Source organism: Lampris incognitus, chromosome 11 (genome assembly GCF_029633865.1).
Source record: "Lampris incognitus isolate fLamInc1 chromosome 11, fLamInc1.hap2, whole genome shotgun sequence".
NCBI lineage: Eukaryota > Metazoa > Chordata > Actinopteri > Lampriformes > Lampridae > Lampris > Lampris incognitus.
In genome coordinates this window covers 57163952-57176467 of record NC_079221.1, presented here as the reverse complement: position 1 = coordinate 57176467, position 12516 = coordinate 57163952, and the positions used below count along the sequence as shown (strand labels likewise).

Sequence of the window (12516 nt, the reverse complement as noted above, 5' to 3'; positions counted from 1 at the left end):
TGGGTACACTACAATCAGATGCGCTGTCACTACACTGACTGCCCTCTAGCGGCAACGTAGCATTTATAGGCCACTGTATTAATGCGAACAATAAAGTAGTCCCACAACACAATCCCACCCGCAAGTTCAACACTACATGTTGTTAACCGTTATCCCGCCCGCAAGTTCAAAACCAACTGTGATCCCGCCCGCAAGTTCAAAACCAACTGTTTTCCCGCCCACAAGTTCAAAACCAACTGTTATCCCGTCGCCAGCAAGTACAGAACCAACTGTGATCCCGCTCGCAACTTCAAAACCAACTGTTATCCCGCCCACAAGTTCAAAACCAACTGTGATCCCGCTCACAAGTTCAAAACCAACTGTGATCCCGCCCAAAAGTTCAAAACCAACTGTTATCCTGCCCGCAAGTTCAAAACCTGTCACAGCCCCTCGCCCTTGACACCTGCTTCACCTCTCCTTCACCCTGGCACACCTGCTGGCCATCAAGCAATCACCCCCTCTCCCTTGACACCTGCTCACCCCTCCTTCACCCCGGCACACCTGCTGGCCATCAAGCAATCACCCCCTCTCCCTTGACACCTGCTCACCCCTCCTTCACCCCGGCACACCTGCTGGCCATCAAGCAATCGCCCTCACTCTTAAGAAGCCTCCACTCTGGACCAGTCTTCGCTGGAACGTTGCCATTCATGGACTTCAGCCTGCCAGTCTACCTGCCACTGAGCCAACTCCTGCTCTATCCCTGGGATCGGCCACTTCAATAAAGACTTGATTTCTTCCCTTACCTGGTTGTCCCGTCTGCTTTTGGGTTTTTCCAGATACGTGACAGTACGTTCCAGCCACTATGGACCCAGCAGACCGTTCCACCACAGACCTGGCCACGGTCTGCCAGGCTGTAGCCAACCAGGAATCGGTCCTCGGCCAGCACAGCCAGGTGCTACAGGGGATGGCTGACGCCCTCCGTGAGCTCAGCTCAAAGATCTCCAGAATCCAGACCCAATTTAGTGCCTCCGCTAGCCCGGGACCCGCCCCTCCAGCTCCGCTGCTCTCAGCGCCATCAACTTCGGCTAAGGAACCATGGGTTGCCCCGCCCGATAAGTATGATGGAGATTTTGGACTTTGTCGCCCTTTTTTGATGCAGTGTGAGATTGTGTTTAACCAGCAGCCCCAGTCATATTCCACGGATGGAGCCAAAGTCGCTTACATCATGGGTCTTCTCCGGGGAAATGCTCTGGATTGGGCTACAGCGGTGTGGGAGATGCGGGCCCCCACTTCCTCATCCTACGCTGAGTTCACCACTGCTTTTCGCCAGGTTTTTGATCATCCCGTGCGGGGAAAGGATGCTTCAAAAAGACTGATCTCTCTCCGCCAGGGTTCCCGCAGCGTCGCTGACTACTCAGTTGAGTTCCGTACGCTATCAGCGGAGAGCGGATGGAACAACGAGTCCCTCCAGGCCGGGTTTTCCAACGGTCTACGCGAATCCATAAAGGACGAATTGGTTTCCTACCCCGAGCCTGGAGGGTTGGAGGAATTGGTTACCCTGGCCTGTCGTGTGGACAACCGTCTCCGGGAGCGGAGGCGAGAGAGGACGCGCCGCTTTCCTGGTCACAACAACTTACCACGGGCCACACCTCCAAACTCTGGGGGCCGAGCTCGCTCGACTGAGGCTGACGTCCTCCGAGAAAGCCCGAGGCGTGATTCTTCCCCAGCTTCGGAGCCGATGCAACTCGGCCGCTTCCGGCTCAACCCGGAGGAGCGTCAACGCCGCATCCTCGCGAGCCCAACTGTCTGCCCTCTGTCTCCTCGTCCACGTACCCAGTTGCAAGCTACCATCAGTTTTAAAGGTCAGTCCACTAAACTTTTGATTTTAATTGACTCTGGAGCTGATGAAAGCTTTTTGGATGCAAGTGTTGTGAAGCAGTTAGGTATTGCCACTGTGAGTCTGGACCAGACTCTTGAAGCTAATGCCCTGGATGGACGTCTCCTGGCCCGGATAACTTCTAAGACCGAGTCTGTGCGCCTCCTGTTGTCGGGAAACCATCAAGAGGAGTTAAGTTTTTTTTGTTATCAATTCTCCATTTGTTCCCATTATACTTGGTCATCCCTGGCTGGTTAAGCATAGTCCCCAAATTGATTGGTCATCGGCCAGAATTTCAAGTTGGAGTCCCGTCTGTCATGCCATATGCCTCCAGTCTGCTCTGCCTCAGTCTGTCCCCTGTCAGGTGTCAAGCCCTGAGACCTCTGACCTGTCACTGGTGCCTCCAGAGTACCATGACCTCCAAGCCATGATCAACAAACAGCAAGCTCTCTTCCTGCCTCCTCATCGCCCCTATGATTGCGCTATTGACCTGCTGCCAGGCGCTCCCCTCCCCAGCAGCCGTCTATATAGCCTCTCCAAGCCTGAGCGGGAGTCCATGGAGAGATACATCAAGGACTCCTTGGCTGCTGGTCTTATCCGCCCTTCATCGTCACCCTTGGTCCGGGGTCGTTTTTTGTGGCCAAGAAGGACAAGACCCTCCGGCCGTGTATTGACTATTGTAGCGAATTCGGGGGACAACGCAACCACAGGAACTGCCGCGGCCGGGAAGCGAACCCGTATCGCCCGCACCGCAGGAGACATCGCTAACCGCTCGACTAAAGGGTCAGACTCGCGAGCCAGCTGCCAGCGTGTCTTCTTATCCATGCACGTTACACTATAGAGGCCTCAATAACATCACGGTCAAGAATAAGTATCCTCTGCCCCTCATGACTTCTGCTTTTGATTCTCTCCAGGGAGCCATAGTGTTCACTAAACTAGACCTCCGCAATGCTTACCACCTGGTCCGGGTTCGAGACGGAGATGAATGGAAAACTGCCTTCAACACCCCCCTGGGGCATTTTGAATATCTGGTGATGCCGTTTGGTCTCACTAATGCCCCAGCTGTCTTCCAGAGTCTGGTCAATGACATCCTACGTGACATGTTGGATCGTTTAGTTTTTGTTTACCTGGATGATATCCTGATTTTTTCCAGAGACCTGTCAGAGCATGTCATGCACGTCCGCCAAGTCCTTCAACGGCTTCTGGAGAACTGCCTTTTCGTAAAAGCAGAGAAGTGCGAATTCCATGCTCCTTCAGTCACCTTCCTGGGCTACATCGTGGCCGATGGGCAGGGGAGAATGGACCCCGCCAAGGTCAGAGCGGTTCTTGAGTGGCCGAACCCGACCAGCCGTAAGCAGCTTCAGAGGTTCCTCGGGTTTGCCACTTCTACAGACGGTTCATCCGCAATTACAGCCGCGTTGTGGCCCCACTAACCGTTCTTACCTCCACCTCCAGACCGTTCCTGTGGAGCCCTGTAGCAGAGGCAGCTTTCCAAGCCCTCAAGCACCGCTTCACCACAGCTCCTATCCTCATACAGCCAGACCCAACCAAGCAGTTCGTTGTAGAAGTGGACGCCTCTGAGATTGGGGTGGGGGCGGTCCTTTCTCAGCGATCCACTGAGGATGGCAAGACACACCCCTGTGCCTTCCTGTCTCACTGTCTCTCCCCAGCTGAAAGGAACTACGATGTGGGGAATCGTGAGCTCCTGGCGGTGAAATTGGCACTGGAGGAATGGCGACATTTTCTGGAGAGGTCTGAGCTTCCTTTTATAGTGTGGACTGACCATAAGAACCTGGAATACATCCAGTCAGCAAAGCGACTCACCGCGCGCCAAGCCAGGTGGGCGCTCTTTTTTGGTCGTTTTAATTTTTCTTTGACGTACAGACCTGGCTCCAGGAATGCCAAGCCCGATGCTCTGTCTCGTGTGCATGGGGAGGAGTCTGAGCCCAAGCTCCAACCTGACACCATCGTTCCCTCTACCTGTGTGGTTGCGGCTGTCACCTGGAACATTGAAAGGGAGGTCATGGCAGCACAACAGACTCAGCCCGACCCAGGTAACGGTCCCCCTGAGCGCTTGTTTGTTCCAGACGCTGTTAAATCTAGCGTGTTGCAGTGGGCTCACTCTTCCAAACTTACCTGCCATCCTGGAGTAACCCGTACCCTAGCCTTCCTCCGTAGGCGGTTCTGGTGGCCTTCCATGACGGAGGATACTGGGTCTTTTGTTTCTGCCTGTCCTGTTCGTGCCCAGAATAAGCCCCCCACTCGGGCCAGTGCCGGTCTGCTGCGCCCCTTGCCTGTTCCACACCGTCCCTGGTCGCATCTGTCCTTGGATTTCGTCTCTGGTCTGCCCGCCTCCGACGGTAACACCGTTGTACTGACTGTTGTTGATCGCTTCAGTAAATTTGTTCACCTTTTGCCCTTGTCTAAACTGCCTTCGGCCCGAGAGACTGCGGATCTGCTGGTCAGGGAGGTTTTCCGGGTCCACGGTCTTCCCCGTGATATAGTGTCTGACCGTGGCCCCCAGTTCACTTCTGCTGTCTGGAAGGCTTTCTGCTCTGCCATCGGTGCCACCGTCAGCCTGTCATCGGGGTTCCATCCTCAGACCAACGGCCAGGCCGAGAGGGCCAACCAGGTATTGGAGACTGTCCTCTGGTGTCTGCCAACCCATCCTCTTGGTCCTCACAACTTCCCTGGTAGAATATGCCCATAACACCTTGCCATCGTCTGCTACTGGGTTGTCCCCTTTTCAATGCCTTTACGGTTACCAGCCTCCCCTTTTTCCTTCTCAAGAGGTAGACATTCCGGTTCCGTCTGTCCAGGCCCATGTCCGTCGGTGCCGTCGGACCTGGCGGCGAGCCCGTGCTGCACTGCTCAGGGCCTCCGGCCGTTACCAGCGCTTGGCGGATCGTCATCGCACCCCTGCTCCGGACTACTCCCCCGGTGACCAGGTATGGCTCTCTACCAAGGACCTACCTTTGAAATCGGACGCTGAAAAACTGTCCCCCAGGTATATTGGTCCCTTTCCCATTGTCAAAGTCATTAAACCCTCTGTGGTCCGTCTGAAGCTGCCCCGCACTCTCCGGGTTCATCCTTCCTTCCATGTGTCCTGCCTCAAACCTGTCTCTACCAGCCCTCTAGTTCCTCCGGCTCCCCCGCCCCCACCTCATCGTATGAGCAACGATCATCCTGCTTACACTGTTCGTCGTCTCCTGGACTCTCGTCGCCGCGGTCGCGGCCTGCAGTATCTCGTTGACTGGGAGGGATATGGCCCGGAGGAAAGGTGTTGGGTCCCTCGTCACCTTGTCCTGGACGCGAACCTCGTCCGGGACTTCCACGGGACGCACCCTGACGGGCCCGGTGGGTCGCCCGGTGGCGCCCCTCGGAGGGGGGGTACTGTCACAGCCCCTCGCCCTTGACACCTGCTTCACCTCTCCTTCACCCCGGCACACCTGCTGGCCATCAAGCAATCGCCCCCTCTCCCTTGACACCTGCTCACCCCTCCTTCACCCCAGCACACCTGCTGGCCATCAAGCAATCGCCCCCTCTCCCTTGACACCTGCTCACCCCTCCTTCACCCCAGCACACCTGCTGGCCATCAAGCAATCGCCCTCACCCTTAAGAAGCCTCCACTCTGAACCAGTCTTCGCTGGAACGTTGCCATTCATGGACTTCAGCCTGCCAGTCTACCTGCCACTGAGCCAACTCCTGCTCTACCCCTGGGATCGGCCACTTCAATAAAGACTTGATTTCTTCCCTTACCTGGTTGTCCCGTCTGTTTTTGGGTTTTTCCAGATACGTGACAAAACCAACTGTTATCCCGCCAGCAAGTTCAAAACCAACTGTTATCCCGCCCACAAGTTCAAAACCAACTGTTATCCTGCCCGCAAGTTCAAAACCAACTGTTATCCCGCCCACAAGTTCAAAACCAACTGTTATCCCGCCCGCAAGTTCAACACTACATGTTGTTTACCAACTGTTATCCCGCCCACCAGTTCAAATCCAACTGTTATCCCGCCCAAAAGTTCAAAACCAACTCTTATCCCGCCCACAAGTTCAACACTACATGTTGTTAACCAACTGTTATCCCGCCCACAAGCATGAGATCTGACAACAGTCTGAGAGAAAAAGACAGAATCTGGCTCTGGAATAATCCTGAATAACACTAATAAACTGAAAACCAATGTTTTTCCTGAGGGACAGATTGCTTTTCTGTTTACCAGGGACGTAAGTGGAGCAGGAGCCGTGGACGCAACAGGACGGAGAATGATTTTCAGCTGGAATGTCAAAGTGAAACTGAGAAGTATGGCTAGCAACCATAACACCAGGTAAGACACCACTTAAAACAATAAAATATTTTATTCAGATTTATACAAATATATAAAAGTATACCGTGGAGTTTTAATAAACGTTCAAGCATGTATTTCCGTAATGTGCCACTCAATGAAAAATGAATGGATGAAAGAACCAGAGAAGACACTTAAAAACCTCCCCGTCTTTCATTAGGGGACCCAGAAAAAACGGGCCTGTGACCTGTGTCTGGGTCCTCAGCCACATCTTAAGGAACTCTGGTGTCCTACATTATGTCATTCATCTTCTGGAGCTGATGATTAAATAAACAAAACTACAGTCACATAGAAATATGGATAAAAAGAATAAATAAAAGTGTATAAAACTTCTGGAAAACCCTGTAACATTTGGTGTAAACACTTTTTCAAAATATGACCCTGAGTGTTTCTCATCAACGTCTTCAGTTCCGCCTCTTTTTTTGTGGGGGGGTCCCCTTTTTCTGTCCAATTGCATCCGGCCAATTACCCCACTCTTCTTAGCCATCCTGGTCTCTGCTCCATCCCCTCTGCTGACCCGGGGAGGGCTGCAGACCACCACATGCCTCCTCCCATACATGTGGAGTCACCAGCTGCTTCTTTTAACCTGACAGTGAGGAGTTTCACCAGGGGGACGTAGCGCATGGGAGGATCACGCTATCCCCCCCACTTCCCCTTCCCTCCTCAACAGGCAGCCCGACTGACCAGAGGAGGCGCTAGTGCAGTGACCAGGACACATACCCACATTTGGCTTCCCACCCGCAGACACGGCCAATTGTGTCTGTAGGGACGCCCGACCAAGCCGGAGGTAACATGGGGATTTGAACCGGTGATCCCCGTGTTGGTAGGCAACAGAACAGATCGCTACGCCACCCAAACGCCCTTCAGTTCAGCCTCTTTAGATTAGTAGTGACCTCCATGAGGCCCTGCTACAGCTGAACCACCTCATCACAGACAGCTAAGTCTTTGGAGATGAGAGCTGCAGGATGCGGATTCTCGGTAGCAGGTTGCTGAAACTCAGCGGCTCCTTGGTGAGGTGCTGGGTCACAGAGACCAGTTCAGTTCTGGTCCAGACCGCGGTGCTGAAAAGCACTTATCTTTGGCTAGTTGATCACAATGAATACATTCATTCTAAACATCAGAACCAGACTTGTGTTTGTTTTGCACACTTGTCCTTCAGAGTTGGTGTTGCTATGCTAACACAAGGCTGCAGAGGTGGTGTTGCTATGCTAACACACGGCTGCAGAGGTGGTGTTGCTATGCTAACACACGGCTGCAGAAAGTCCTCTGCATGCCGCACATTAAATAAGCAGCTCCACCAGCGAGCCTGGCTGGAAACAGAGGTCATGACCTCCGTCAACCTTCCAGGGTCACTGTGTCAGGGCACTGAACCCAGCCCTGACCTCTGACCCTGCAGCAGTATGTTGGGTTACTGATAACTGCTGGTTACAATGAACATGCTGCCATATTGAAAGTATAATAACAAACCAAATCTTTATTTGTAACAAAACGACCAAAGCATCGCGTTTCAGATGAAAGGAGAATAATCACCATCCCTCATTCATTGTGAGTTGCTTTTCCAAGATGGCAGCATTGTGTTACTGTTGGTGATCATTCTGTAAACATTTTGTCAGGAGACTGTCACAGCCGGACTGTCTTGGTTTATAGGGACTGCAGTTCTGTACCTCTACAGAGATGCAGGGACAGCCAGGATCTGACCTTGTCTGATGCTACGGGGACGCCACTGGTCACCAGTGGCCCTCCCACAGTGCAACACCTCAGACCGAGCCTCTCTTCACATTTTAACCTGCGTGGCTGAAGACTGTCCCGGCGTCATTATTGGCTGACATGACTGGACAGACATTCTGAACTCCTCCTCTCTCAGACTCCTGTCCAATCGCTGAGTCTCAGATTCCAGGACTGACGGGATTGGCTGCTGGGAGACCACAGCCAGTGAATCAGTGAGGTCGTGTCGCAGCGACAGCAGCCACTGGCTGTTTTTGAAGGAACGCTCAATAAACTCCGCCCTCTCGTGGTTGTCCAGGGCTAGAATGAGACGCAGATGATGGACCTACAAGAAGAGAAGAGAAGAGGAGACAAGAGGAGACAAGAGGAGACAAGAGGAGAGAGAAGAGAAGAGGAGAGAAGACGAGAGGAGAGGAGAGAAGACGAGAGGAGAGGAGAGGAGACAAGAGGAGACAAGAGCAAAGAGAAGAGGAGAGGAGAGGAGAGGAGAGGAGAGGAGAGAAGAGGAGAGAAGACAAGGGAAGGGAAAAGAGGATAGACGAGAGAAAAGAAGAGAAGAGGAGAGAAGAGAAGGGAAGACAAGAGAGAAGAGAAGAGAAGAGAAGAGAAGAGGAGAGGAGAGGAGAGGAGAAGAGAAGAGAAGAGAAGAGAAGAGAAGAGAAGAGAAGAGAAGAGAAGAGAAGAGAAGAGAGGAGAGGAGAGGAGAGGAGAGGAGAGGAGAGGAGAGGAGAGGAGAGGAGAGGAGAGGAGAGGAGAGAAGACAAGAGGAGACAAGACAAGAGAGAAGAGAAGAGGAGAGGAGAGAAGACAAGGGAAGGGAAAAGAGGAGAGAAGACAAGAGAAGAAAGAGATGAGAGAAGAGGAGAGAAGAGAAGAGAAGAGGAGACAAGAGAAGAGAGAAGAGAAGAGAAGAGAGGAGAGAAGAGAAGAGAAGAGAAGAGAAGAGAAGAGAAGACAAGACAAGAGGAGACAAGAGGAGACAAGACAAGAGAGAAGAGAAGAGGAGAGGAGAGGAGAGAAGACAAGGGAAGGGAAAAGAGGAGAGAAGACAAGAGAAGAAAGAGATGAGAGAAGAGGAGAGAAAAGAAGAGAAGAGGAGAGAAGAGGAGACAAGAGAAGAGAAGAGAAGAGAAGAGAAGAGAAGAGAAGAGAAGAGAAGAGAAGAAGAGAGAAGAGAAGAGAAGAGAAGACAAGAGGAGACAAGACAAGAGAGAAGAGAAGAGGAGAGGAGAGGAGAGAAGACAAGGGAAGGGAAAAGAGGAGAGAAGACAAGAGAAGAAAGAGATGAGAGAAGAGGAGAGAAGAGAAGAGAAGAGGAGACAAGAGAAGAGAAGAGAAGAGAAGAGAGGAGAGGAGAGGAGAGGAGAGGAGAGGAGAGAAGAGAAGAGAAGAGAAGAGAAGAGAAGAGAAGAGAAGAGAAGAGGAGACAAGAGGAGACAAGACAAGAGAGAAGAGAAGAGGAGAGGAGAGAAGACAAGGGAAAAGAGGAGAGAAGACAAGAGAAGAAAGAGATGAGAGAAGAGGAGAGAAGAGAAGAGAAGAGGAGACAAGAGAAGAGAAGAGAAGAGGAGACAAGAGAAGAGAAGAGAAGAGAAGAGAAGAGAAGAGAAGTGAGAAGAGGAGAGGAGAGGAGAGGAGAGGAGAGAAGAGGAGAGAAGAGGAGACAAGAGAAGAGAAGAGAAGAGGAGACAAGAGAAGAGAAGAGGAGAGGAGAGGAGAGAAGAGAAGAGAAGAGAGAAGAGGAGAGAAGAGAAGAGAAGAGAAGAGAAGAGAAGAGAAGAGAAGAGAAGAGAGGAGAGAAGAGAAGACAAGAGGAGACAAGAGGAGACAAGAGGAGACAAGACAAGAGAGAAGAGAAGAGGAGAGGAGAGAAGACAAGGGAAGGGAAAAGAGGAGAGAAGACAAGAGAAGAAAGAGATGAGAGAAGAGGAGACCAGAGAAAAGGAGGAGAAGAGGAGACCAGAGAAAAGGAGAGAAGAGAAGAGGGGAGAAGAGGAGACAAGAGAAGAGAGAAGAGAAGAGGAGAGGAGAGAAGACAAGGGAAGAGAAGAGAAGAGAGAAGAGGAGAGAAGAGGTTGATATCAGTGTGAAAACCTGACAGACAAAACCTTCCAAGTCCTAGCAATGGCAGTACAATCCATCCATCCATCCATCCAGCTGTACATCCATCCATCCATCCATCCATCCAGCTGTACATCCATCCATCCATCCATCCAGCTGTACATCCATCCATCCATCCAGCTGTACATCCATCCATCCATCCAGCTGTACATCCATCCATCCATTCCCTGCAGTAAACCGACCTGGTGCTCCAGCTCTCTCACTCTGTCTCTTAGTTGTTCTTCAGTCTCTGGTCTGCCAGGACCTGCAGGCTGCTGCTGCTGCAATACAACAACACAATGTGACCAGAGTAACACAACACATGATCACTGTAACACACCACTACACTCCACCAGCAGCAGTATGGCTCTCATAATGGGTCAGGGGGGTGCGGGTATTACAAAACCCTGACCCACACATCACTACTGTACCACCAAATATAAATGCGACTTATACACTGAAGCAACTTATACGTGTGTTTTTTTCCCGCACAACAACACGTTTCTTGCTGAGCGCCACTTGTACTGCAGCACGACTTGTATTCCGGGAAATACGGTACACATATCTATCCACACAATACAATAACACATTAAGACAACACATAACATGCCAACACTCCAATACTTTACTGACTGGGAAACTGAAACTTGAGTCAGACTGTAGTTGACTCCCTCTCTCCTCCTCCACCTTCACAAACAGGGAGACACAACGCAAGTCAGCAACACCAACTAAAACAACCTCACTGCTTCACACAGGAAAGACCCTGGTACATATCAGACTCAGCCGCTCAGCAGTACCTGGTGAACAGCAAGTACTTACCGAGTAGCTGTGGTGTAGTTTGTGCACTAGTGTGTGTATATGGATATTGGTGAAACTACTACTACTACTACTACTACTACTACTTTCGGCTGCTCCCGTTAGGGGGCGCCACAGCGGATCATCCGTTTCCATCTCTTCCTATCTTCTACATCTTCCTCTGTCACACCAGCCACCTGCATGTCCTCCTTCACCACCTCCATAAACCTCCTCTTTGGCCTTCCTCTTCTCCTCTCCCCTGGCAGCTCCATATTCAGCATCCTTCTCCCAGTATACCCAGCATCTCTCCTCCACACATGTCCAAACCATCTCCATCTTGTCTCTCTTGCTTTGTCTCCAAACCGTCCAATCTGAGCTGTCCCTCTAATATACTGGTTCCTAATCCTGTCCTTCTTCATCACTCCCAATGAAAATCTTATCATCTTCATTCAACATCAGGTTGAATTGTCTTCATTGGTTGGACCAGGCAATGTTCAATTCCTCAAGTTGTCCAATATCTGAAAACATTTACTGACTAGTTGTCGTGAGAGTAAAATCAACCCATGTATCAAATATATCCACATGTAAGTACCTGTCCAGACTCTAGAGTCATCCGTCTACCTATCTGTGTGTGTGTGTGTGTGTGTGTGTACCTCTGTGAGTACAGCTCTTAGTTTGTCTCTGTCTGTCTTCAGTCTTTGGTTGCGTTGTTCCAGGTGAGTGTTCCTCTTGTTCAGTCGTTTCTGCTCCACCTCCAATTCTGCCACCGCCCTCTGGAGAACCGCCACGCGCCCCTGAGACTCCGTCCCTGTGTCCACACACTGCTGCTGCTGCAGCACACGCACACACACACACACACACACACAAACACACACGCTAACTGAACAGATGAACCACTGGGATGCTTCCATGGAAGAAGAGATGGAGGAGCTCTGTCGTAGCTGACTTGGCCGTAGTGTTTGATTTATGCTACTGCGTGGATGCAGCCTGTAGACTGTTCTAGCACCACCACGACACTAGATGGCAGTGCACCGAAGTAATGGCGTTGACCTCGGCTCACGTTCACGTGTAACCGCGGCAGCGAACACAAATTATGCGACGGAAGTGGGTTTGCTGATGAGCGGGAAGGGGTCATTTTGTTGCCAATTATTGAGAAGGAGAAAGCTAGACTGGAAGAGGAGCTGGTCTGTAGATCACTGGACATGCTGAAGGAGGAGGAGGACGGGTTTTGACGTGTTCACCAAATGTGAGAGATTGATGAGCTTCTGGGCGCGGGCGCCAGACACACGTAGCAGGTAAACGGCCACAGTAAACCAACAGCTTACAGCTCCTGCCCTGTCCACAGCTCCTGCCCTGTCCATAGCTCCTGCCCAGTCCACAGCTCCTGCCTGTCCACAGTTCCTGCCCTGTCCACAGCTCCTGCCCAGTCCACAGCTCCTGCCTGTCAACAGCTCCTGCCCTGTCCACAGCTCCTGCCCTGTCCACAGCTCCTGCCCTGTCCACAGTTCCTGCCCTGTCCACAGCTCCTGCCTGTCAACAGTTCCTGCCCAGTCCACAGCTCCTGACCTGTCCATAGCTCCTGCCTGTCAACAGTTCCTGACCTGTCCACAGCTCCTGCCTGTCAACAGTTCCTGCCCTGTCCACAGCTCCTGCCCTGTCCACAGCTCCTGCCTGTCAACAGTTCCTGCCCAGTCCACA

The 12516-nt window shown here is 51.8% G+C and overlaps 1 protein-coding gene across 1 annotated transcript in view; it reads right to left on the bottom strand.

The window, feature by feature from the left end:
• Nucleotides 1–6855: 6855 nt before the first annotated feature.
• The window catches only part of si:dkey-230p4.1 (trichohyalin), a 59612-nt gene continuing 53951 nt past the window's right edge, over nt 6856–12516 (bottom strand). The window contains exons 26-29 of the mRNA XM_056288971.1: nt 11472–11648; nt 10657–10710; nt 10227–10301; nt 6856–8248 (exon numbers count right to left, since the gene is read on the bottom strand). Of these exons, the coding sequence (XP_056144946.1) occupies nt 7973–8248; nt 10227–10301; nt 10657–10710; nt 11472–11648 (582 nt within the window). The 3' untranslated portion in view covers nt 6856–7972. The remainder of the gene's footprint in view (nt 8249–10226; nt 10302–10656; nt 10711–11471; nt 11649–12516) is intronic.